Source organism: Balaenoptera musculus, chromosome 14 (genome assembly GCF_009873245.2).
Source record: "Balaenoptera musculus isolate JJ_BM4_2016_0621 chromosome 14, mBalMus1.pri.v3, whole genome shotgun sequence".
NCBI lineage: Eukaryota > Metazoa > Chordata > Mammalia > Artiodactyla > Balaenopteridae > Balaenoptera > Balaenoptera musculus.
Genome location: NC_045798.1, coordinates 88,084,185 through 88,107,285, shown reverse-complemented (window position 1 = coordinate 88,107,285; position 23,101 = coordinate 88,084,185). Strand labels below are relative to the sequence as shown.

Sequence of the window (23,101 nt, the reverse complement as noted above, 5' to 3'; positions counted from 1 at the left end):
TGCATTCACACTCTACTGTTTCAGAGCTGCATTAAGTCGCTTAACAAAATACCAACATCTTGAAATTAAAAGTAAAAGGCGAGCTTAAATGTTGGTTTCGACTGTTTGGGTGGGAATTTGCCTCTTTCAGGAATCAGTCGGAGACGTGTCCTTGCTGGCAAAGCCGCGTGCTGTCTCCGCATCTGGGGGGCCTGGCCTCTGCCACCCGTACCTGCTGCCCTGCCCCCCTGCCCTCCGCCCTCGCCGCCCGGCCCCTCTCTTCCAGCGGCTCACCTTACTCTCCTCGAGCTGTCGTCCCACCCAAACCATTGGGTTCATTTTCCTTCTCTGGCTGGTTTTGCCTCCTCACCCTGGAATGCAAACCCTGTGGGAACGGAGACTGACCCACTGGCACCCACATGTCCCAGGGCCATTGGACACTGCACGGCCAGTGGGTGCCATCACCCCAGGGTCAGCTTATGTGGCATCTGCTCAGGGCACGGCGTCCAAGTTGATCTTGGTAGTGAACTTCACACCATGCTGGGGCTGGTTACTTCTGCTGGAAATACCTGTAGGGAAGGAAACTTCTTCAAATACATCCCCCCAAATTGCCTCCTTTTGATTAAGTAAAAATAAAAGGTGTCAGCTACCAAATGTAAAACAGATAGCTAGTGGGAAGCAGCCGCATAGCACAGGGAGATCAGCTCGGTGCTTTGTGACCACCTAGAGGGGCAGGATAGGGAGGGTGGGAGGGAGACCCAAGAAGGGGGAGATATGGGGATATATGTATATACATATAACTGATTCAAATTGCTATACAGCAGCAACTAACACAACACTGTAAAGCAATTACACTCCAATAAAGATGTTAAAAAAATAAATAAAAGGTGTCAGGAGGCAACTTATTAATGTAGAGTCACATTCCATTGCACTTCCTTTTCTGGAACGCAGGTGCCTCCCAGGAACCAGGAAAGTATCTAGAATGTCGAAAGCAGGTCCCATCGGTCGTATCTGCTCACCAGGGCCCCGCGGCAGTGACTGCCCACACCGGCAGGTATTTTAACCGGGGAGACAGATAATAAACACATCAACATGTGAATTAGGTACTTCAGATGGTGTTAGGGCTCAGAAGAAATATGCGGGGTTGGCGGCTAAGGAGGGCAGGGGTGAGGGCTGCAGGGGAGGCACCGTGATGGGGCGACATAGAGCAAAGGCCGGGAAAGTGGAAGGTGGGAGCCACGCGGCTCTCTGGGGACAGATGTTCCAGGTGGAGGATATCGCACGTGCAGAAACCGAGCCAGCCACTTCCTTGGTGCATCGGGAGAGGCAGGGCTGGAGGGGGTAAGATAGGAGGCCAGGTAGGCAGGGAAAGGCCTAGATCACGGAGGGCCTAGCTGGCTGTTAGGAGGCCCCGGGAGCTGTCCTTCTGAGAGATGATGGTGCCCGGCCGGGGGCGAAGGTAGATGCCTTGAGAAATGGTCAAGTTCCAGTTACCTTTGAAGCGAGAGCTGCTAGGATTTGCCGATGAACTGGGCGTCAGAGAGAGAAGGGGATGAAGGCTTGGGACCTGGGCGTCGGGGGTACACCTGTGCACAGGTGAGGAAGCGTGGGCAGGGTAGGTTAGCGAAACAAACAGGTGAAAAATCGCCGCGAGCTTGAGGTGCCCCTTAGGTGCTCACCTTGCAGAAAGCGTGGGCAGAGACGTCCAGGATTCATAAGTCTCAGATCAACTAAGGAGACGGGTTTAGAGAGGAACCCCAGGCTGAGCCCTGGACTTCAACATTTGGGACCAGGAGGGTGAGCGGCCCCCGCAAGGGAAACCAGGATGGGGCAGCCACGAGGTGGGGGGATGGACATGAGTTGTTGGGTCCGGCAGGGAGTGCTAGAAGCATTTCACGGGTCAAATAGCACTGAGTCCAGGTCAGAAAAGGATGGAGGGTCGACCATTGGATGAAGCAGCCCGGGGTCCCTGCTGCCCGGGGCCAGAGATGCTTTGGTGGCATGGTGGCAGTGAGACCCGATTAGTATTGGGGAAGGAGACTGGCAACAGTGGCCCAGAAACCTCCTTGAGAAGCTGTTCGGAGAAGAGGAGCCAGACCCAGGGCGCAGCTGGCAAGGGCATGGAAGCCAATCGGGGCCGTTTTGCTCTTGACGTTGGAGTTTTAAGAGCGTGTTCGTCAGCTGATGCAAATGGTAGTCTGGAGAGGGGACCGTCGCCGAGGGTGGCAGGGGATACCTGCTCTGATAAATGGTGGTTTTCTTTGGAAAAGGAGAGAAGTGGTTCACCTCAGCCTCAGGCAAGCGCCGGCCAAGCTTTAAGATCTGACCCCATGTCTGCAGCCTCCTTGGCAATGGCGAAGGCCTCTTGGCCAGCTGCCACCGCAGCGTCCCGTGAGGTGAGAGACAGTGGGACAGCACTACGGCCACCCGGACACACTGCCTCGTGTTCAACTGCTGCAGGAGAGCTGCAGCTCGTATTCAGGAAAGCCTACCGAGGTTTGGAAGCATGCCGGCCGTGCTGTTGTGTCCGGAAGGAAATACCTGGCTGTCGGGTGGACGCCAGAGACCCAGCTAAGCAGCTGCCCCCCACACCTGGGGAATCACGTTGCCCTGCAGGCGGAGGTGTCCAGGGTCCGGCGCGAAGGGATGAGGGCCTGGACCGGTCCTGTAGTCACCTGCCGTAGGTGTTTCAGGCAGATGCTACAGCCAGACCCTCCAAGCTGCATCCATGCCCCAAGGAAAGTATTCCTGAGAGGCACGATGTGGTGGTACCTTCCAGCCTGAAAGATAGTGCAGCTTCCAGGAGCATCGTCCTAGCTTCCCGTGGTTGCCGTGACACATCATCACACACGGGGTGGCTTAAAGCAACAGAAACTCATTTTCTCACCGTTCTGGAGGCCAGAGGTCTAAAATCAAGGTGTCGGCTGGGCCGTGCTCCCTCTGAAGGCTCCAGGGAGGAGTCCTTCCTGCCTCTTCCAGCTGCTGGTGGGCAGCGTCCCACAGAAAATCTTTTTTTTATTCTATTCTACTTTGTGACAATTTTAGTCTTTTTAAAAGAGGTTTATGGCAGTGTTTTTCAAGGTGAAATATGACGTGGTATTTATAGAATATAGTCCAGGAGTTTATAATGCTGCTTTTCGGTGAGCCATTCTTAATAAGAGATTCCTCTCATTTCATTGTTGGAATACAAAATATTTAGTTACTTACTCTGCTTAGGAACATTGTATCTTTTGCCTTTCTCGCCTTTCTTTCAGTGTTTAAGAGAAAATGGACCTTTGATTTTATGATTTTGTTCTTGAGCATATAAGCATGCTCTAAAACATTAGGAGACTGAGCATGATTGTTTTAGGTCACAATTCCTATGGTACTTAAAATAAAAGGATGGTTTCATTAATATACAGAGAAACCCATTTGATCTGCATTTTCCTGGACAATTTAGTTGCCACCTGACCTTCCATAAAGAGGTTTTTCAAAATATTTTTTGTATCTTCTCCTAACTATACTCTGACTTGATTATATTGTCAATTATGGAGCAAGAGGTCTGTGGCCTGAAGAACCAAATTTCCCCTGAATGTGCATTTGCAGAGAATGTCACACGCACACTTTTGAGGAATTGATCGTATTGGTCTCGGTGGTCGACATCTATCAGCACTGTGTGTATGATATTCTTGAGATGCACTTGGTCTCTTAATCAAGTTCCCGACCTTGAACGGGTGGAAACCAGCTTTGGCCTGACTGTTTCTCTAGCTCCTGGAACGAGTCCGAGCAGGTTTCTGTTTCGGTGATTCGCCTAGGTGGTCACAGGTACAGAACTCAGCTACGAAGAAAAGCACCTGCAGAGGCAAGTGGCAGTTCCATTTTGCAAAACGAGTTTGTTCCTTTCGAGCAAGGGAACCAGAACTCAGGTACAATCAGAGTTCGCTGCGAAATCTCTTTTTCTTTCACTTCTCAACCTGATTGCATTGACATGCACCTTAAAACCTGATTTTTACTTAAGAAGATTTTATTTCCACCTTTACTAAAATGTGGAAAGTGATCAGAAGATGCATAAGAGTAAAATAAATCGTGATGATGTCCGGCACTGACGGTGCTAGCTGAGGGTCAGACACTGTTACAATCACTACACGTATGGACCCATTTCGCATTCAGAATAACCCCGTGAGATAGACGGTATCATTATGCCCATTTTACAGTGAAACAGGAAACGGAGGAGGTTGAAGAGATTGGCAGAGCTGAGGTATATATTCAGAAAAATGCTCAGACTCTGATATATCAACATGTTTTTCCTTTGAGCAAAGATTCATCTTCCATTACTAGACTTTTGCCACTTCTACCGTGTCTGCATCACAGGAAGCAGTTAAATACCCATGTGTAGGCATAGGGTGATGTGTTCAGGGAAATTAAGTAGGAGAGGTTTTCATTCTATAAAACTAAAGGAAATGCATTTACTTTCAAATTAAGAAAAGCAGGGTTTTCCACTGCCTTCTTCTGTTTTCAGTAATGTAGAATATCTTTTTGAACTGAATGAATGCCCTTCTGTGAATTAGCTTTAAGTGCATTTTATTTAAACTTTCCATTCACAGGACCATCAAACTCTTTTTAGTAAAAGAGATACACGGAACAAAGCCCACCTCCCTCTCTCCCACCACCCCGTGCCCTTCCTTGGTCACCATCCTTCTCGTTCTACTTAAACAGCTGATGGAGCAGTAACTTCCAGGAATAAATAGCAGGATATTTGTGTTCCTAAAATAGATGTTAGAACGTCCAGTTACATAACAGGTCTCAATAAACAGTTTTACTGTGACACTAGTTAATACTTATTTTGCTCTGACCAGTGTTGAAAATAAAGTCCTGAGCTCCTTTCTTTGCGTTCATTATTTAAAGAACACTGCGATCTTAATTACGCTACCAAATGGTCTTCCAGAGAGTGTGGCTTTTAAACTAAGTAGTAAAAGGACCATTTCCTAATCCAAGATAAGGGCTTCACAAGCACCTCAAGCAGGTAGTTCTAAACTTCCTTTAGTGATGCTACAACGTTTCATTTTAACTACCTGCAAACTAAGCATTTATGTTTTTAAAAATATCTTTATTGAGATGTGATTCACATGCCATACAATTTACCCATTTAACGTGTACAATTTGGTGCTTTTTTAGTTTGGTCATAGATTCGTGGAACCATCACAACAATCAATTTTAGAACATTTTCATCACCTCACAAAGGAACTGCACTCTTCTGCTGTCACCTGCGTGCCCCCCGGGACCAGCCTCCCAGCCCGCAGCCCTAAGCAACCACTAATCGACTTTCTGTCTCTAGATTTCCCTATTCTGGACATTCTGTATGAATGTAATCATGTAATATGTGGTCTTTTCTGTCTGGCTTCTTTCGCGTAGCGTGATGTTTTCAATTGTCATCCATGTTGTAGCCTGTGTCAGTGCTTCATTCTTTTTTAAGGTCAATAATATCTCTTTGTATGGATATACCACATTTTGTGTATCCATTCATCCGTTGACGGGCAGTTGGGTTGTTTCCGCCTTTTAGCTATTATAAAGAACTCTGCTATAAACAAAAACTCATAGACAAGTTTTTGTGTGGACATATGTTTTCATTTCTCTTATATAACTTCTGAATTTTAAAAAATCCTGGATTTTCTTATACTCATGTCATCAAAAATGCTTCCTATGTTTTCCAGACAAATCTAGAAAAGGAGTCCTGGATTTGAAATCTCATCTCATTGAGAGTTGTAACATCATGGCTCTTTTCCTCTGGAGTCCACAATGCTGAGTGGGAAGCATTTTCAGTGCCTTTAGTCATAAATCTATTCAAGTTAATCATTCTAGCCATCCTCCCACCCCACCCTACCTGCAACCCCAGACCACCACTAATTACTTTCAGTCTCTACAGATTTGTCTATTCTGGACATTTCTTAAATATGCAATCATACAACAGGTATGTGTATGTGTGTGTGTGTGTGTGTGTGTGTGTGTGTGTGTCTGGCTTCTTTCACTTACATAATGTTTTCAAGGTTCACCCGTGTTGTAGAATATGTCAATACTTCATTACTTTCTACTGCTGAATAATATTCCATTGTAGGAAAATGCCACGTTTTACTTACCCGTTCATTAGTTGGTGGACATTTGGGTTGTTTCCACCTGTTGGTATCACAGATCATGCTGCTATGAACATTTGTGTATGAGTTTTTGCACGGACATATGTTTTCACTTCTCTTGGGTATGTACCGAGGCTGCATCTGCAGGGTCAAATGGCGACTCTGTTTCTGAGGGGCCATCAGAGTCTCTTCCGCAGCGGCTGCACCATTTCACTACAGCGTACGAGGGCTTCCACGTCCTCCCAACAATTCTTGTTATCAGTTTTTTATTGTATCCAGCAGTGTCTTGTGGTTTTTGATTTGCATTTCCTTAATGGGTAATGTTGATGAGCATCTTTTTCTTGACTTATTGGCCATTCATATGCCTTCTTTCTAGAAATGCCTATTCAGATCCTTGGCCAATTATTTTAATTGGGTGATTTGTCTTTTTGTTGTTTAGTTATAGGAGCTCTTTATGTATTCTGGACACTAGACCCTTATCAGATAAATGATTTGCAAATATTTTCTCCTATTCTCTGGGTTGTTGTTTCACTTTCTTGATCATACCGTTTGCAGCCCAGAAGTTTCAAATTTTGACAAAGTCCAGTTTATCCATTATTTCTTTTGCTGCTTGTGCTTTTGGTGTCACATCTAAGAAACCGTTGCCTAGGCAGCACTTGCTTTAATGACTAAATGAAATCTAATTCTCAGTCATTCTCTAATCCTTGTCATGTGGTCCCTGCTTTCAAATTATTCTTTATAAGTGGAGTTTTGATGACTCACAAAATGTCTTCATGAAAAACTCATCACCATCCTATATGTTTGTGAACAGATTCACGATTTTCACCCCCTCTCTGTTGCTTCTCTTTGTCTAGACCAGTGGCTTTCAACCAGGGGACACCCCCCCATCCTCCGGACATTTGTCAATGTCTAGAGACATTTCTTGTCACAACTGCAGAGGCTACTAGCATCTCCCGGGTAGAGGACAAGGAGGGAGCTAAACATCCCATGACACACAGGACAGCCTCTACCCCACAACAAGGCTTATCCAGCCCAAAATACCAATAATGTAGCATTCAGAAGCCCTGGTCTAGATGAGCAAAGATCACACTTTTGCCTGAATATCTCCATCCTGTTCTGACGCTGCATAAAAAGGGACATGCCATTGAGATGAGTCAGTTTATATGAGTCTGATTGTCATTTTTCTTCATGTTCTTTACATTGATCCCGTAAGCTTTCAATGTTTTGCTAGTATCGTCTGTTACTTGTCCAAATCCAGCCAAGAGCAAGACTGTGATCCTTGTTTATTTTAAGAAATAAACCAAAAATGCTGAATAATAAGTGCAAAGTAATAACTATTTTTATATACTTCTTATTACTTTGTACAAACAATACACACTTACACATGCATACACACAGGCACACACACTCATAGACGTATGCACGTATACACACAAACACATACACACACACACAATTTTTTCTGGTGTTGATACCTCAGTACTTTAACAGTTTCAAACAAAGTTTATCACCAGATTTAAATAACAAGAACACGCAGGAGAATTTCTTCAGCCACAGAAAATACCAGTAGATTCGACCCTCCCCGCATGCGTACTGGTCCCTGAAGCACCCGCACCGCCCTGGGCTGATGGGCTGTTGGCCGGGACGGTCTCACTGCTTCCCTCTCCCCCTCCGGTGGCAGCTGAGATCTCTGAGATGTGATTAGAGAGCAGTGCTGTAGGAATTTAAGCCAAACACATACAGCCAGCCCATATGGGGTCTGGATTTATTCTGAGCGTGAAAGGAATGATTCGCTTCTTAAAACAAAAAGAGAGAGAGTTTCGCTTAGAGAGATTCCACAGTTTTCCTTGACAGCACAAAGTGTTCCCAGAGCGAGGAACTGCCTGGAGAGCATCCCGGCCTCCACCCCAGCTGCCCACACCTCAGGTCTTGGCTCCCGCTGGTTTATCTCCTTCCTGGGAAGACGCTGGACCGGGGTGTCCCGGCGACCCCAGTGGCGGAGCCCCTGCTAGCTCCCGGGAGTCAATGGGCAGGACCGGGAGCTGAGGGGGCGACCACCCCGGAGACGGGCGACATTCCAGCACCCTGGATGCGAGTCAACCCGTCAGGATTCCCATCGGGGACACTCTGCCTTCCGACTCTGCAGCTGCTGTCCACCCTCTGCTTGAGTCCCCGGGTTGACACCTCCAGGGAGAAATGAGTGGGAAGAAGGATTGTGTCACAAAGCGTGTATCAGAGCAGCGAGTCCGCAAAAGATGTCCAAAGATGCTCGCTTGTTGCCATCGCTCCTTCTGTTTCTTCTTGGCATTATCTCCCCAGCGTTATGGGAAGGCTTCTCTACCTTTCCTCTGATGAAACCAGAATCTTAAAAATATCCTCAATTCACAAGAATTTCCTAATCAGACAGCAAGAACCTCTGAGTTATGACGCTCATTTCACACTTAAGCAAACGAAGTAGAGGAAACTCCAATTGTTTTCCCAAAGTTACCCAGCTAGCAGGTGGGGCACCTGGAGTCAAGTCCAGGAAATGGGCCTCAGAGACCCAATTCTTAAGCTTCTGTGTAAATAACAATTTGGTGCGGCACACTATGTATGTCGCTGATCCTATGCCCCCAAACCATTTTCAGCGAATTTCTAAGTGGATTAAATCTATCAGCTACGTGAATATGGCAGAAGAGAAAAGAAAATAAATATTTGTCTTTTAGTAACATCCCCTCCACGGTGACCTCAGGTCAAAGATACGTGTGGTGCCCTGAGAAACAGCAGACAGACTTACGTGGCACTTAGATGAGGGTCATAAGGCCAGACGGTGACTGGTACCCAAAGCGTCTGACCAGCCTGTGTTCTGTAAAGCAAGCCAGTGAGGCTGAAACGTGGATGAGGAGTGTGATGGATGAAGGTGTCACTGGTGAAGCCGTAACGAGATCTCTGCTGGGTTTCTTCTTTCCTCTTTAAGATGACATCAGTCAAGCATCAGATGCAGACGGAGCACAGTGTGGGAGGACGGAGGGCCGTGACCAATGCAACTTATCTTGCTAAACATCCTAAGAATTAAAAACGGTGAATCACTACGTACTTTTTTCCTAGGGTGTCTCAGAAGAAGTAAGTGTGATGCCAGCTCAGTAGGCTGGCTCACCCAGTACTAGTTTAAATGGCACTGATCTGATAGGGGTTGGCTTGATGGTTCTCTGATTTTCTTTCTGAAACGTCCATTCTGTTTACTGCATGTGAACATCCCGAGGAGGCCCCACGTCTCATCTCTCTCTGCATCCTTGGCTCCTACTACAAGGTCCGCATGGAAATTAATGAGTGAATGGGAATACAATTAAGGAAGTAGAACTAGATAAGGCTGTCCCTGCGTCTAAACCCATGATGTCCCACTCAAGTTTTATGGCATCTCATGAAATGTCTTTTTTTTAAGGTATGGCAAACTTCTCAAAATCAATTCTCACTTCTTCTTTTTTTGTTAAGCAACCTGTGGTGGACCGTGTCTCAAATACTAACATGAAACTGGTTTTTCAGTGTAGAATGTCACTTGTTAAATGTTTCACACCTTTCCTCTCCTGATATGTGTTTTCTAGTTTGAATCAGAACTTTTGAAAGCTTTTTAACTTTTTAAAAATGTGACTGCGGTGTTTTCTTTTCCTCTCCCAGAGCTTTCTTGTTATTTTTCAGAAGTTTCTACAACGATTAGAAACTTATCCTCTGGGCCATTCATTCCTCCTAAAATTGCTACCTTGAGACCTTCAGTGTTTTAAAAAGACAAGGCTGATTAAAATCATATTTTCCTCTATACTCGTGTGTGTGTGTGTAAATAGCTGTACCAAGTAGAAGAAAATCTCTAAAAATGGCAGTGAAGCACCTGAATGATGGGGTTGCCAGAGGTTTGGGCAAGATGGTTAGAAAGTACAGCAAATTGCTTAAATCAGAGTTAATATTCTGCCAATGTTGCTGGATAATGAATCTCACTTAGAAGTATTTTAAAGTCTACATCAATAATTATGGGAGTTTTGCTTGTTGTATTTACCTCTAAAATTCATAGGGAGAAGTAAGTGGATTCTTACATATTTAGGCTGATGGAAAGGAAAACAGGCACAAATATTTTTTTAACATCTTTATTGGAGTATAATTGCTTTACAATGGTGTGTTAGTTTCTGCTGTATAACAAAGTGAAGCAGCTATACATATACATATACCCCCATATCTCCTCCCTCTTGCGTCTCCCTCCCACCCTCCCTATCCCACCCCGCTAGGTGGTCACAAAGCACTGAGCTGATCTCCCTGTGTGCTGCAGCTGCTTCCCACTAGCTATCTGTTTTACATTTGGTAGTATATATATGTCCATGCCACTCTCTCACTTCGTCCCAGCTTACCCTTCCCCCTCCCTGTCCCCAAGTCCATTCTCTACGTCTGCGTCTTTATTCCTGTCCTGCCCCTAGCTTCTTCAGAACCTTTTTTTTTTTTAGATTCCATATATATGTGTTAGCATACGGTATTTGTTTTTCTCTTTCTGACTTACTTCACTCTGTATCACAGTCTCTAGGTCCATCCACCTCACTACAAATAACTCAGTTTCGTTTCTTTTTATGGCTGAGTAATATTCCATTGTATATATGTGCCACATCTTCTTTATCCATTCGTCTGTCGATGGGCATTTAGGTTGCTTCCATGTCCTGGCTATTGTAAATAGAGCTGCAATGAACATTGTGGTACATGACTCTTTTTGAATTATGGTTTTCTCAGGGTATATGTCCAGTAGTGGGATTGCTGGGTCGTATGGTAGTTCTCTTTTTAGTTTTTTAAGGAACCTCCATACTGTTCTCCATAGTGGCTGTATCAATTTACATTCCCACCAGCAGTACAAGAGGGTTCCCTTTTCTCCACACCCTCTGCAGCACTTACTGTTTGTAGATTTTTTGATGATGGCCATTCTGACCGGTGTGAGGTGATACCTCATTGTAGTTTTGATTTGCATTTCTCTAATGATTAGTGATGTTGAGCATCCTTTCATGTTTTTGTTGGCAATCTGTATATCTTCTTTGGAGAAATGTCTATTTAGGTCTCTGCCCATTTTTGGATTGGGTTGTTTGTTTTTGTGCTATTGAGCTGCATGAGCTGCTTGTAAGTTTTGGAGATTAGTCCTTTGTCAGTTGCTTCATTTGCAAATATTTTCTCCCATTCTGAGGGTTGTCTTTTCTTCTTCTTTATGGGCACAGATATTATGAAGAAATCATAACAGCTTGAAATGCACTCAGATACTTACAATCACGGACACAATTTAAGAATCAGAACGCACTGGGACAAGGACACTCAGGGAGGGTCCAGGTCATAGGCCTGACTGTCTTGTATGTCTGAGGATTTTATTGCGTTTTATAATTTACAGGACGCTCTTATTTCTTTATCATGAAAATTCCATTACATTGGACACACATCACCTTGATTTTGTTTGTGTTGCTTTTGGACATTTTACATATTGAAAATGTGTTATTTATGAGGATTTTAAAAAATTAATTTATTTATTTTTGGCTGCGTTGGGTCTTCGTTGCTGCACGTGGGCTTTCTCTAGTTGCAGCGAGCGGGGGCTACTCTTTGTTGTGGTGCGCGGGCTTCCCATTGCGGTGGCTTCTCTTGTTGCGGAGCACGGGCTCTAGGTGTGCAGGCTTCAGTAACTATGGTACGTGGGCTCAGTAGTTGTGGCTCGCGGGCTCTAGAGGGCAGGCTCAGTAGTTGTGGCACACAGGCTTAGTTGCTCCGCGGCATGTGGGATCTTCCCGGACCAGGGCTCGAACCCGTGTCCCCTGCATTGGCAGGCGGATTCTTAACCACTGCACCACGAGGGAGGCCCAAGGATGTTTTTTATATTTGTGGAATAGCAACAGTATCAGGTCTCAGACACAAGCTTTGTATTTGGACAGAAATTAGTCTGTAAATATCCCAGGGCAACAGGTACTTTCCCCATAGCCTCGTGCACCATGATGTGGAGGAGAGAGGTTTACTCAGCTAGAGGCTTGACTGAGAAGGGAGAAGATGGGAGGAGGTGGGGGTTCGTGGTCCTGCCTGTATCACCACTCGGGGCTGCATCTGTGGCCACTTTCTTTCTTTATTTATCTTTTAATTAATTAATTAATTAATTAATTTATTTATTTATTTATTTATGGCTGTGTTGGGTCTTCGTTTCTGTGCGAGGGCCTTCTCTAGTTGCGGCGAGCGGGGGCCACTCTTCATCGCGGTGCGCGGGCCTCTCACTATCGCGGCCTCTCTTGTTGCGGAGCACGGGCTCCAGACGCGCAGGCTCAGTAGTTGTGGCTCACGGGCCCAGTTGCTCCGCGGCATGTGGGATCTTCCCGGACCAGGGCTCGATCCCGGGTCCCCTGCATTGGCAGGCAGATTCTCAACCACTGCGCCACCAGGGAAGCCCTGTGGCCACTTTAACGTGCGGATGTTCTGTCGCCTCAGCCCAGAAGGCTGTGTAAGGCGTGGGCGTAAGACGCAAGATGCCTCTTCGCCACGATGCCATTCCAGCCTTTTTTTTTTTTTTTCAAGTTCTTCACAGAAGGTTTATTGGTTCCTCTTGGAAAGGGCCCCCTCCCACCGTCTGTCCAGGAGCTGCCTTTGAAGCCGGTTCTGGGTTCCCCCAGCTCTGGGTCGACCATTTTGTTCCCCGAGCGTCTGAGTCCCTGGCAGACGGCGTTCACTCGGGGCTGGCGGGCACCAGGTTGCTCTGGAAGAGTTTAAGGATGTGGTTCTCGATCACCTGTTGCACTTTCCTACGTCCCAGTGCCACGGCGATGTGAGACGCAGGATGTCTCTTTGCCGTGATGCCATTCCAGCCTCAGCAGTGGGGATGGGGAGGTTGTGTGACCACGCTGTCTGCCTCCACTCACTGAAAGCAAAGCGATTTGCTTTAAAGGTCTAGCTTTTCCTCTGAACCTGAAGCGCCATCATCCCTGACACTCCACGCTGTTTCACTAACCACCGAGAGAGAAAACACTGTCAGTTCTAGTTGGAAGATGCTGTTGATTTGTAAGGAGCATCCTGATTTTAAAATGTGGAAAAACATATCCACAGCGATTTAGAATGGCACCTAAATTGTATTTAATTAATTACTTCTCCAATAAAGCTTATTATTTTGTAGTTAGTGAAGGATATGATACTGACACCAGCCTAGAAGGGAGATGTGAAACAAACACATATGATAGGAATTTATGATGATGAAAGAATCTACCAAGAAAGTCCTTCTCTTCCAAGTTTTACTCTCCTGTAAAAATAAATAGGTAGACATGAAAAAATATATACTACACCACCGTTGGCTCCCTCTGCTGAAACAGAAGTTATCTATTTTAAACTATTCTTAAACAGCATAAATTAAAGTTTTCTCTCCAGCACTTGCTAGATACCAGGCACTGTGCCCGGTTTGGGGCTAGAAAGATTTGTCAGGCAAGGCCCCCGTTCTCAAGAAGTTTACAGTGTGGTGGAGAGACAGAGAAATAAACAGACGGGGCGTTTGTGATGGTGTCTGCAGTAGAGACCAGCTCAGATCTATGGCTGGGGGGACAGGAAGGGGGCTGGGGGCAGGGAAGCCACTGAGGCGGGGATGGGGGCTGGGTGAGGTCAAAGTTACCAGAGGCTCTGACCTCTGCCTGGACCACCCCCCCACAAGGTCAGGAGGTAGGGTGTGGTCCAGACAGAGAGATTGATCTGAAAAAAAGTGATGCAAAGTAAGCGTGGAGACCAGAGTACGAAGCGGCAGACCCTCTTGTGCATCTGGCCAAGTTAGGCACTGTCTTTAAAAGATTATGGTGTGACTCGTTCAACCTCCAGAAATGTATCTTGTACAACGTTGAGTAGGCGAGCAAGGCTTAAGGCAGCAGTGGGCATAACTGTAGACGAGGCAGCAGGGTGCAGTGTCCTCAGAGGGAGGCTGGTCGCCTGGCAAGAGAGATGGAGAGAGGTGCCAGGTCCCTGCCGACCAGGGCAGCGTGGGCAGTGCTGCGTGTCCTGGGGGACACGATCTCCAGGACTCCTGCTTAAGTGACAAAGCAAGAAGCAGAGCAGCGTCCAGAGTGTGATGGCATTTACGTAAAGGTAAAAAGGAGGAAGAAGGGAGTGAACTTGTGCAATGGCTTAACTGTGCCCAGACTGTTTTGGAGGAAGACAGAAGCTGGAAGCACATCCACAGGGGAGGTGGGCAGCCGGGAGGTACCCGGGGGGATCCCGCCCTTCTCACCATGACCCTCGCAGTGCCCTCTGAATTTGATGTCAAGTGCAAGCGTTCCATATGAAAATAATTAAATAAACTTGATTTCAAGTAGAAACTGAACCGTATCTACTCTGTGCACTTAAAATTTTAAACTCAAATAGCACCCTGGGGTTCCATAAAAAAGCAGAAGGGAGTCGGGTGGGAGGGGAGTGAAGAAAGCTCACCTCTGAGGGTGCAGATTCCCAGAGGAACGAGGGCGGAGGTGGGTGCCCAAGCCCAGGCCTGTGGCCCGGCCCAGCCCACGTGGCGCCTGTCACTTCCCTCAGCTGGCCAGCTGGGCCAAGGACGTTTGCATCATTCCTGCCCCTGCAAGGAGCTCTCCCCCAGGGCTGTCCTGCCCGGCTGCCATTGAGCAAAGTTGGAATTCGGGGGAGTCAGGTTTGGTGTCAATTTCATCCCACGCTTTAAACTCACAGCCCAAAACAGCGACCAAGTGGACAGGCTCCTGAAATACATGGGATGATGTTTAGCTCGTTTAATAACTTCGGTTTCTTTTGTATGAAAGTATATCCACTGGAGCAAGAGAATGCTTGCGTGCTCAGGCAGAGAAAACGAGCCAGAATTCAGAATCCTCCACAGAACACACACCCTGAATTGAGATTCCATCTCATACCTTGAAGACAGACATGAAAATGTGTCTATTGGCTCCAAAATGTATCAAGAGAGAACGCATTAAAGCTTCCTGTTGATAAAACACTATATCTTAAGAAAGGGCTGTGTTGTGTTGTTTTTTCCAGGATGGTGAAACTAACAGAGGAGAATCTGAAAAAAAGAGAAACCTTCGTGACCTTTCCCGGGAGACCTCAGAAGACAATGACGTGTTTGGTACGTAATATAATAATTAGAATATGTGATTTCATATGAGAATCGTGCACAAACACTTTCTCATTTGGAGAAGGTCTTAATTTTTTTAATTACGTGAGTAATCCGTGAATCTGTTCTCATTATTAGAAATGCAGCCTCTATAGAAACCTGGAGGCCAAGCCCGCTCCATTGGCCTTCTGGGAACGTCCATTTGTTCTCCCCAATGGGACCGCCCTGGCCGCCCATGGTAGCCGTCCTCATCTTGTTTTTGCTTTTGGTTTTGTTTCGCATGCCTTTTTGTACCCACAGACACCGGACATTTCCCAGATTTTCCCTTGCTATATGCTATGTCTCTAATCATCTACTTGATCAATTGGGTGTGGGCATTGGGAGGCCAAGCAGTTCTGGTAAAAAAAAAATAGCTAACAAGGACGGGAAATAGTCCCAGAGCCTGGATACAGTGGTGTTTATTTTAGCTACGAAGAGTGACTCAGGAGGTGTTTGGAAATGTGTTTTCTGTAAAAGTTTACTTTTTCATCATCCTAGAGATAGAGGTTGTCTCTCACCCCAGGAGTGAACGGGCAGCTGCCCACCCATTCCTGTATTAACGCTGTTGGGTCCACCTCTGCCGCGTGACAGTGACCCTGGATTACTTGCCCAGCGTCACAGGCCAAACTGGAACACGAGCAGACCTGCCCGTGGGCATCGCTCTTTTCTCCACGTATTCGTATTCCTGGAGTGTGAGGACCGAACGCCAGACCCTGAGGTCTCATTTATCAAAACTAGAGGGCCCGGTTTTCTCGCTGCTAAGATAAGCCTTGGCCACAGTCAGCCCAGCCTGCAGGTCTGACACTCAAGGAACAAGGCCTCCCCACCGTATTCCTGGCCTGGTCTCTGCTTATTTCTGGAAAGGGTTTCTTTACGCTTCCCTTGCCAGGCAGGAAAATCCATCCCAATTTTCTTTGTTCCTGATTTACCTGCTCTTTTTGAAAAATCCTTTCCTTCTCTATAATTCCTTCCTTCTTGAGCAGAACACATAATTACAGAAGTACCGCTGCCCACTTTTTCAGTGTCGTAAGCTTCCATGAAAATCAACGTAACCCCAAGGCCCAGAGACAAAACACTGAGGATTAGTTAGATGGAAATCAGACAGGAAATCAGTTACTCTCTCCCGGATTCTACCTGCTTCACGATGATTTCCATAGGGATTTTTTGGACCTGAACACAGTCCAACGCCTCTAGGTAGTGGGGTTTCCACTCCTTAGGGGCAGAGGAAGGAGTAGAGGATGGCATCCTGGCTTGGAGAGTAGCGTGTGGCCTTTGGACTAGAGAGGGAGGCACGTCTGTCAGTGACTTTAACGCTAAATCTGCCTGTAAACCTCTAAGATAAAGGTGTCTTTAGCCCTGTATTCCAACTGCATATGTGTATAAACACATAAAAGAGAATGACAAAGTAGAAATGTCCATAGTTAGGTTCTATATATGAATAAGAGTAAGTTTTAGAATTTTTTTTTGGCTAAGCTTACTTATATTTAAAGCAAGCATCATATTTATCATTCCCCAGGTCTACCACTTTTAGGATTATTCGAAACAACGTCAGCCAGTCTTTTACTGTCAGATACACACACACACACACACACAACACAATTATATTGCATGTATATAGTACCTGTATGACATAGCATGAAAAAGATCTATAATAAGCCTTTTCCTTAAGTTATAAACATGGTGTAATTCCTGAAGAACTTTTAAAGGCAGCCCTCTTTAACCTTCTCAAATGCATACTCAATTTGGAGAAATTTTTTATTATCTGGAGTTGAATGTGAAAGCCAATGGAAATGCAGATGTTTCAGTCCTGTCACAAAGTTAGATTTGCCTTTTACCGGGAAGAATAATGCCACAAGCCAGCTTCTGCCTGTCTTGTCTACTGTGACTTTGCGGTGCCTTGAACGCTAAGACAGGCTGGAATATCTGCTGACTGGAGGTACCGCTCCCAGGCCAAGCTCTCAGCCCATCAGCGCGATTAGGGAGTAGTTCCCTAATCGTCACCTTCAGGGCATTGCAGCTGATGCCGCTGAGTCACAGCAGAGGGGAAGCGTGACCACGAGTGAGGGTGACCCGGGACACCTCCGGGGCTCCACTGCTCTGTGCTCTGCCATCCTGAGTCACACGGATGTGGGCCCTGCAGAGCCGTCGGGCGTCTGCTTTTGAACTTCATAGTCTCCCACTCCTAACGCTTTCCTGGGGTCCAAAGCCACCGCAGTCTAAAGGTGCAGAGTGGTGAGGGGAAAAGAGGCTGAAATAATCTTGGCTCTCCATCTTGACAATCTACTTTCGGAGGAAATATGTACGATTTCCTTTTAAATCCTGAAGTGTTGTACAAATGTCACTCGACGTGAAATCAGCGGCTCCCTCCCACTTTACAAAAAGGTCTTTCCCTGACTAGACAGAAATTCCCCGAATCTAAGAGGAAACGACGCTTTCGTGATGTTCCATGAACCACGAGTCACCAGCAGGCACTTAACGATACTCGTCAGGCTCCTGGTCATCATTCTGTCCATGTGCCAGCAGAATTGGGGGCAGGTGAGGGATGTGGGGAAGGCCATTAGCCTTCCCCTAACCCACGTCTTCAGGACACTCGTACTCAGTGGAGGTTGGGAAGGCCAGCTTCGCGAGAGTCCTGCAAGGCGTCCCGACTGGGGACTGTTCTGGAGAGTCCAGAGGCTCTGTGGGCGGCGCTGAGCCCCGCACAGGTGCCTGAGTCACTGGCTCACGTGCCTGATGCATGAGTTGCATAACTTAAACCAGGGGAGCTTCCTCCGTGTGTGGTGAACGCCTTAGGACTGACTTGGCAACGCGCTTAAGAGTTCTATTTACTTTTTCGTTCTCTGGGAAAGTTTCACTGAAGGATTTAGATCTAAGTAATAACTCATTGGAGCGCACTTGTAAATCTCCTCCTGTAATTTCTCCTCTGACTCTGGGGCGTTACACTTGGGGAGTTTTGCCTGGTCACCCAAAGAGGAAGGAAACATCTTAGGGCTCGGGAGCCCTACAAGAACCACGTGCTGTCTGGGCTTCGGGGAACCAGGGTGTTTTGCGGTGGGACAGTTGCTGAGCTTTTTCTGGAACCTCACAGCCACACACATGGCACAAGCTAGCCCTGCCATTTGAAACCCAGGTAGGAAGGAAGGTGGGCCTTCACCGCCAGCCCCCTCCCCCTCCCCCAGAGCTAAAGCAGGGGGCTAAAGCAGGGGCAGGTAATTCAGCCGAGGTGAGCAAAAGCCCTAGGTCTCCCTAACTGTACCCACGAAGGAGCGAGGTCTCCAAGAGAGGGCACCCCTGCTCTTTCCAGAGCAGCTGTGGATCCTTCCAGATGCGACCCTCATCTCAAAAGTCAGAGCGGAGGGCTGAGTGCCTGTCACGTTGGGTGAACGCTGGTGCAGCTCCACAGGGTCATAGGATTGTGAGAAGTGGCCGTGCGTCGGGTCAGAGCACTTTACACAGCTAAGCCACGTGCGCGTCGCAGGGAAGGGCAAAATCCTGTGAAAGTCACTAGTTCACTGCTCAGATAATGGAGGGAGAATTGTCGATGTTTAATGTTTAGGGGGAAAGCGTTCATATTAGAAACATTTGCGTGTATGTCTAAGTATATAATTATACAGTATATAATATTATATATTATTAATTATATTATTATATTTTTAAGTGGATAGAAGTATATATATATGAATGCATATATGTGTGTCTTTATTTCACAAGGCTTGAGTTAACTTGCAATAAGAAAAAGAAACAAAATACAAAAAAATGTAAAGCGGAGATGAAGTAAGGCCGCACGTACATTTGTTGACTGTACAGCAGTTGCTGTGTTGAACTTATTTAACCTGTAGTTTCCCAGCTGCCCGATGGAAAGTGAGACCTCGTCAGCTTTTCCTTTTACACAGGACATAGCCTCCCCCTACCCCCATGATTTAGCTCTGTGGTTTGGGGCAATGCACTCCCTCATCTTTCTGTGTCTTGGTTTCCTCACCAGCACGTAGGGGTGATAACAGAGCTGCCCGTGAGAAGTAAACAAGCTGACACCTGTGTGTCACTCCCATCGGCCACGTGACAGCTGTTGTTATCAGACAGATGTGCTCCTCAAAGGAAGCAAAGCTGTAGTTAACACACTGTCAGAAAGTTTTCTTGTTTAAATTTTTATCACAGATGATCACGTGGTCGTCAAGGACCTCAAGGTGTTTTTACGGCATATTGGTGATTCGTTTCATATGCAAATTGAAATAAACTGAATGAGCTTCCTTGCAGCTTGGAGCCCATTCAAGGCTCATGTCTCTACCTGTGACCTGGTGTATCATTCCCGCCACACCCCGAGGCAGCTCAACCTCCAGGGAGGAGAAGTGGGTGCCCCTCATGATGGGGAGGACCTGTGAGAACGTGTGTGGCCTGAGATAATGCTCGGCCAAGTTTGGAAGATACTCTGCCACAGACAGATCTTTTCCCTGAGAATTTTCATGTAGCGTTTAAAAAAAAAAAAGTTGCATTTTTTGCTTGTTTCCAAGAACCTTCCACAAGGAAATCTTTTGAAGATGCTATTTTAGGTAATATTTTATTTAATATATTCTGATTATTGGATTAAGTTACAAAATCAGTAAGTAGCAGTCATTACTGATGTAAAATTCTATCTCAACTCAGTAACGAACGTAGGCGAGGGACCCACTCTGTCCTGCCCTGCAAACTCCTGTTTAACTGTCCCTCCCCAGATATAATCAATGCCCTTCAGAAATGATCATTGCACAGCCTTTTTCCTGAGAATATTTGATGGTAGCCTTAATGTATTGCTAATTGTGATTCAGCTGTTGCCTAAGGTCTTCTATTCTTATCTAGACAAGTGATAGAATCGATACTGTATAAGGGCGTCTTTGGAGTGGATAAAAATCATAGAATCAAAACCAGAAGTTGAGAACTTGAAGGAATATTAGAATCCATCTTATCCGCCTGGTCATTGAGTCGATGAGGGTCTGACCGCCAGGACAGTGAAGACAGGCCTGGGGACACAGAGGCAAGGTTGCCACCCAGGGTCCCTGGCCCTGCTCTGAGCCCCACCAGGAAAACAGTGGCTTGTCCTGGATGGCCCTTGGGGAACAGAAACGCCTCTCGTTTGACAGGTTAAAACAGTGGAACATCGTAACACGTTATTATCTCTCTGCGCATTTGAGTGAAAATGAATGACGCTTTCTGTCTTTCAAGTACGCGTTTGCCTATCTGCGCTGCCTGGTTGTAGTTCCCGGGCAGCCCTCCGGGGGCGCACTCTTCCCGCTCTCAGTGTGTGTATTTCCGGCCGAAGCCCCCTGCTCCCAGCGGTGCTCAGGTGATGCTCCCGCGGTGCGCCGAGGCGTGTCCACGGCCAGCGGAACGTCGGCTCTACTCGGCAGCCTCTACCGCGGCAGGAGCTGCCAGACAGATGTCTTGCGTCCAGGATTATCTTGTTTCTCGAGTGAGGCCGTACCATCTAGTAGCTGGGAGCGTGGACCCAGACCGCCGGGCCGGGTCCTCAGCCTTTCTCTCTGAGCTTCCGGTTCCCCTGTGTGGATGGGGATCCCAGTACCGCTGAGCTCCGGGCTGTCGTGAGGGAGCATCGGAGTTACACCGTCCAGGGAGCGGCGGTGCGGGTGAGCAGGGCAGGTGCAGAGCGGGGGCAGGTGGCGTGGCCCTCAGCCCCTCCATCGCGGCCGGGGGCGGGGGGTGCCTGCCCGGAATGCTGCCTTCTCCCAAGGGCCCGGCCTCTCAAGTGAAGCCCCCGGTGACCTTTAATAGTCCACGTACATATATGGTATTCGATGGTACGTACAATGTTTAAATTAAATGTGCGTACCTGCGTGCTGCTTTCCTCTTTCTCTGGATTTTCTGCTCTGAGCCTCATTTTCCTGAAGATGAAATAGATCATCAGAGGGAAACGGCAGAAGGGAAGGGCCCAGTGAAAACTCACCGACGTCTCAGGAATCTGAGCGGTAACGTCTCCCTTTCCCACGAGGACACGATGCGGTGTGTTGCCGGTGTGGTGCTCTGGTCCCTCGCGTCCCAGCACCTGAACAAGCCCACCTCACTCACTGAGCCGACACTGACCCGGCACCTTCCACGTCATGTGGTCCAAGCCACCATCAGGGCTCACCTGGATTCCCTCAGGAGCCCCGGCTTCCATCCTGCCGCGCGCACGCCCACCCGTCTGTTCTCAACGCCCCTGCTCAGAGCCCTCCCGCCCTCCCCGTGGTCTGTAGGGCCCTGCGGGCCGGCACCCCTCTGACGGCACCTCGCACCCTCCCTTGTCTCCTCCCCCGCCTGCTTGCTGTTCCTGGAGCGCAGGGCCTTTGCACGGGCTGCACCCTCCTCCTGGGATGCTGCACCCGCATGACCAGCCCACTTAGAAGAGAGCTGCATTAGGACAGTTAGGCTGTGCCGACCTCCCAAACGAGCTCCCAGGCCTCGGAGCTCCATGTCGTAACTTCACCCGCGTCCCGGCCCAGCAAGGACAGGCAGGAGGCCCCCTGTCGGCAGTGACTCGGAGGCCCGGGCTGCTTCCATCTGTGGGGCGGGGAGCCAGAGGCACGTCCCCTGAGGGGGACAGCGTCCATCACATCCGCTGAGGTTCCATGGGCCAGAAGTAGTCACGGGACCCCATCGCGTGACCCAGTCTGGCTGCCAGGGACCGAGAGGAGGGGAGTGGAGGCGGCCTCAGCTCCACCACCTGCGGCGGCTCTCGAACGGGTGTCTGCAGCTCGTGTGTTGTCTGCCCCCCCGACTGCCCCGAGCCAAGGCCCTCGTAGGAGCTTGTCAGCATCTGCCGGTGACAGAGGGATGGGTGGGACGCCACCTCCCCCTGCAGCCCGTCCCCTCCTCTCACTAAGACACCTTTGCAAACTGCTGATTTTCACCAGAAGTGCCCCCCAGATCGTGTGACCTCAGGCCTGAGCTCTTTCTTCCTGAGAAGTTCTGCCTCTGGGCCGCTGCTGAGCGAGAGGTGTACGGAAGAGGGCCAGGCGGGTGGGGGGAGCCCGGGGTCCAGTTGCTGCCTGGTGTCTCCTGGCACGGCTGAGCATGTCCCCTGGGCACCCGCAGCGCCAAGACCGGGATGAGGGCTGTGGTTCGCGAGGGAGTGAGGCTCCCAGTGCACGGCGAGCTGGGAGGGCATCAGCCGGCGCCGGCGATCGGAGTCGCAGAGGCCACAGCTGGCCGTCCAGGCGCTTCCCCCACTGGTCCTGGCCTTCAAAATAGAATGTGCTGCCGAGAGTCACTTGAGGCCAGCAGAGTCACAATAGGGCAACAGAACCATTTCCAGAACAAAAGGGGAATACAGGCCGTAGGATGGCACAAACTGCAGCCGTGATGGGCTTGGCCAGCAGAAGGCACCGTGTCCCAGCCGGGACCCGGGGACTCGGAACCCCCGTGGCCCTGCCCGTGGACCCTTCCCCTCACCCACTGCCACAGGCGAGCCTGCTGGGTCTTGGGTCCCCAGCTTGAAAGCACCCATATTGGCTTCCATCAGGAAAAGTGACTGTTTCCAATTTCCACCTCAAGCCAGCCTGAATTTGTAACGTGGCCCTGGGAGCTGGCGTGTGGCCGGGGCGCTGTCACCTCCGAGTCCCCGGCCAGTGGCCCCGGCAAACCCGAGGACAGTCCGCCTCGAGGGAGGAGCAGGTCGAGGGCACCTTTCCCAGCCGGACCCTCCTCCTCCACCTTTGGCCAGTTCAGGAGATGGCCGTGGCCTTGCTTGTATTTACTCCAATGGGGGAGGGGCGCCTGCGTCCTTCACGAAGCTTTGAAGGGTGAGCCTCACCTTCCCTCGTTCCCACCAAGGCCATTACTGTGAACGCCGTCTACCTGAAGGAAGAACGTCTTCCGAAAGGCGCGTGAGGCATCTTGCCGCGCTCCGGTCCTACGGGCGCCGCAGGCCAAACGC

At 48.4% G+C, this 23,101-nt stretch overlaps 1 protein-coding gene across 4 annotated transcripts in view; it reads left to right on the top strand.

Moving 5' to 3' along the window:
- LOC118906695 (myelin basic protein) overlaps positions 1-23,101 on the top strand; it is a 117,602-nt gene that overhangs the window by 40,903 nt on the left and 53,598 nt on the right. For all 4 annotated transcript variants that reach the window (XM_036874255.1, XM_036874256.1, XM_036874254.1 and 1 more), the window contains exon 3: positions 15,084-15,171. In XM_036874255.1, the coding sequence (XP_036730150.1) occupies positions 15,084-15,171 (88 nt within the window). The remainder of the gene's footprint in view (positions 1-15,083; positions 15,172-23,101) is intronic.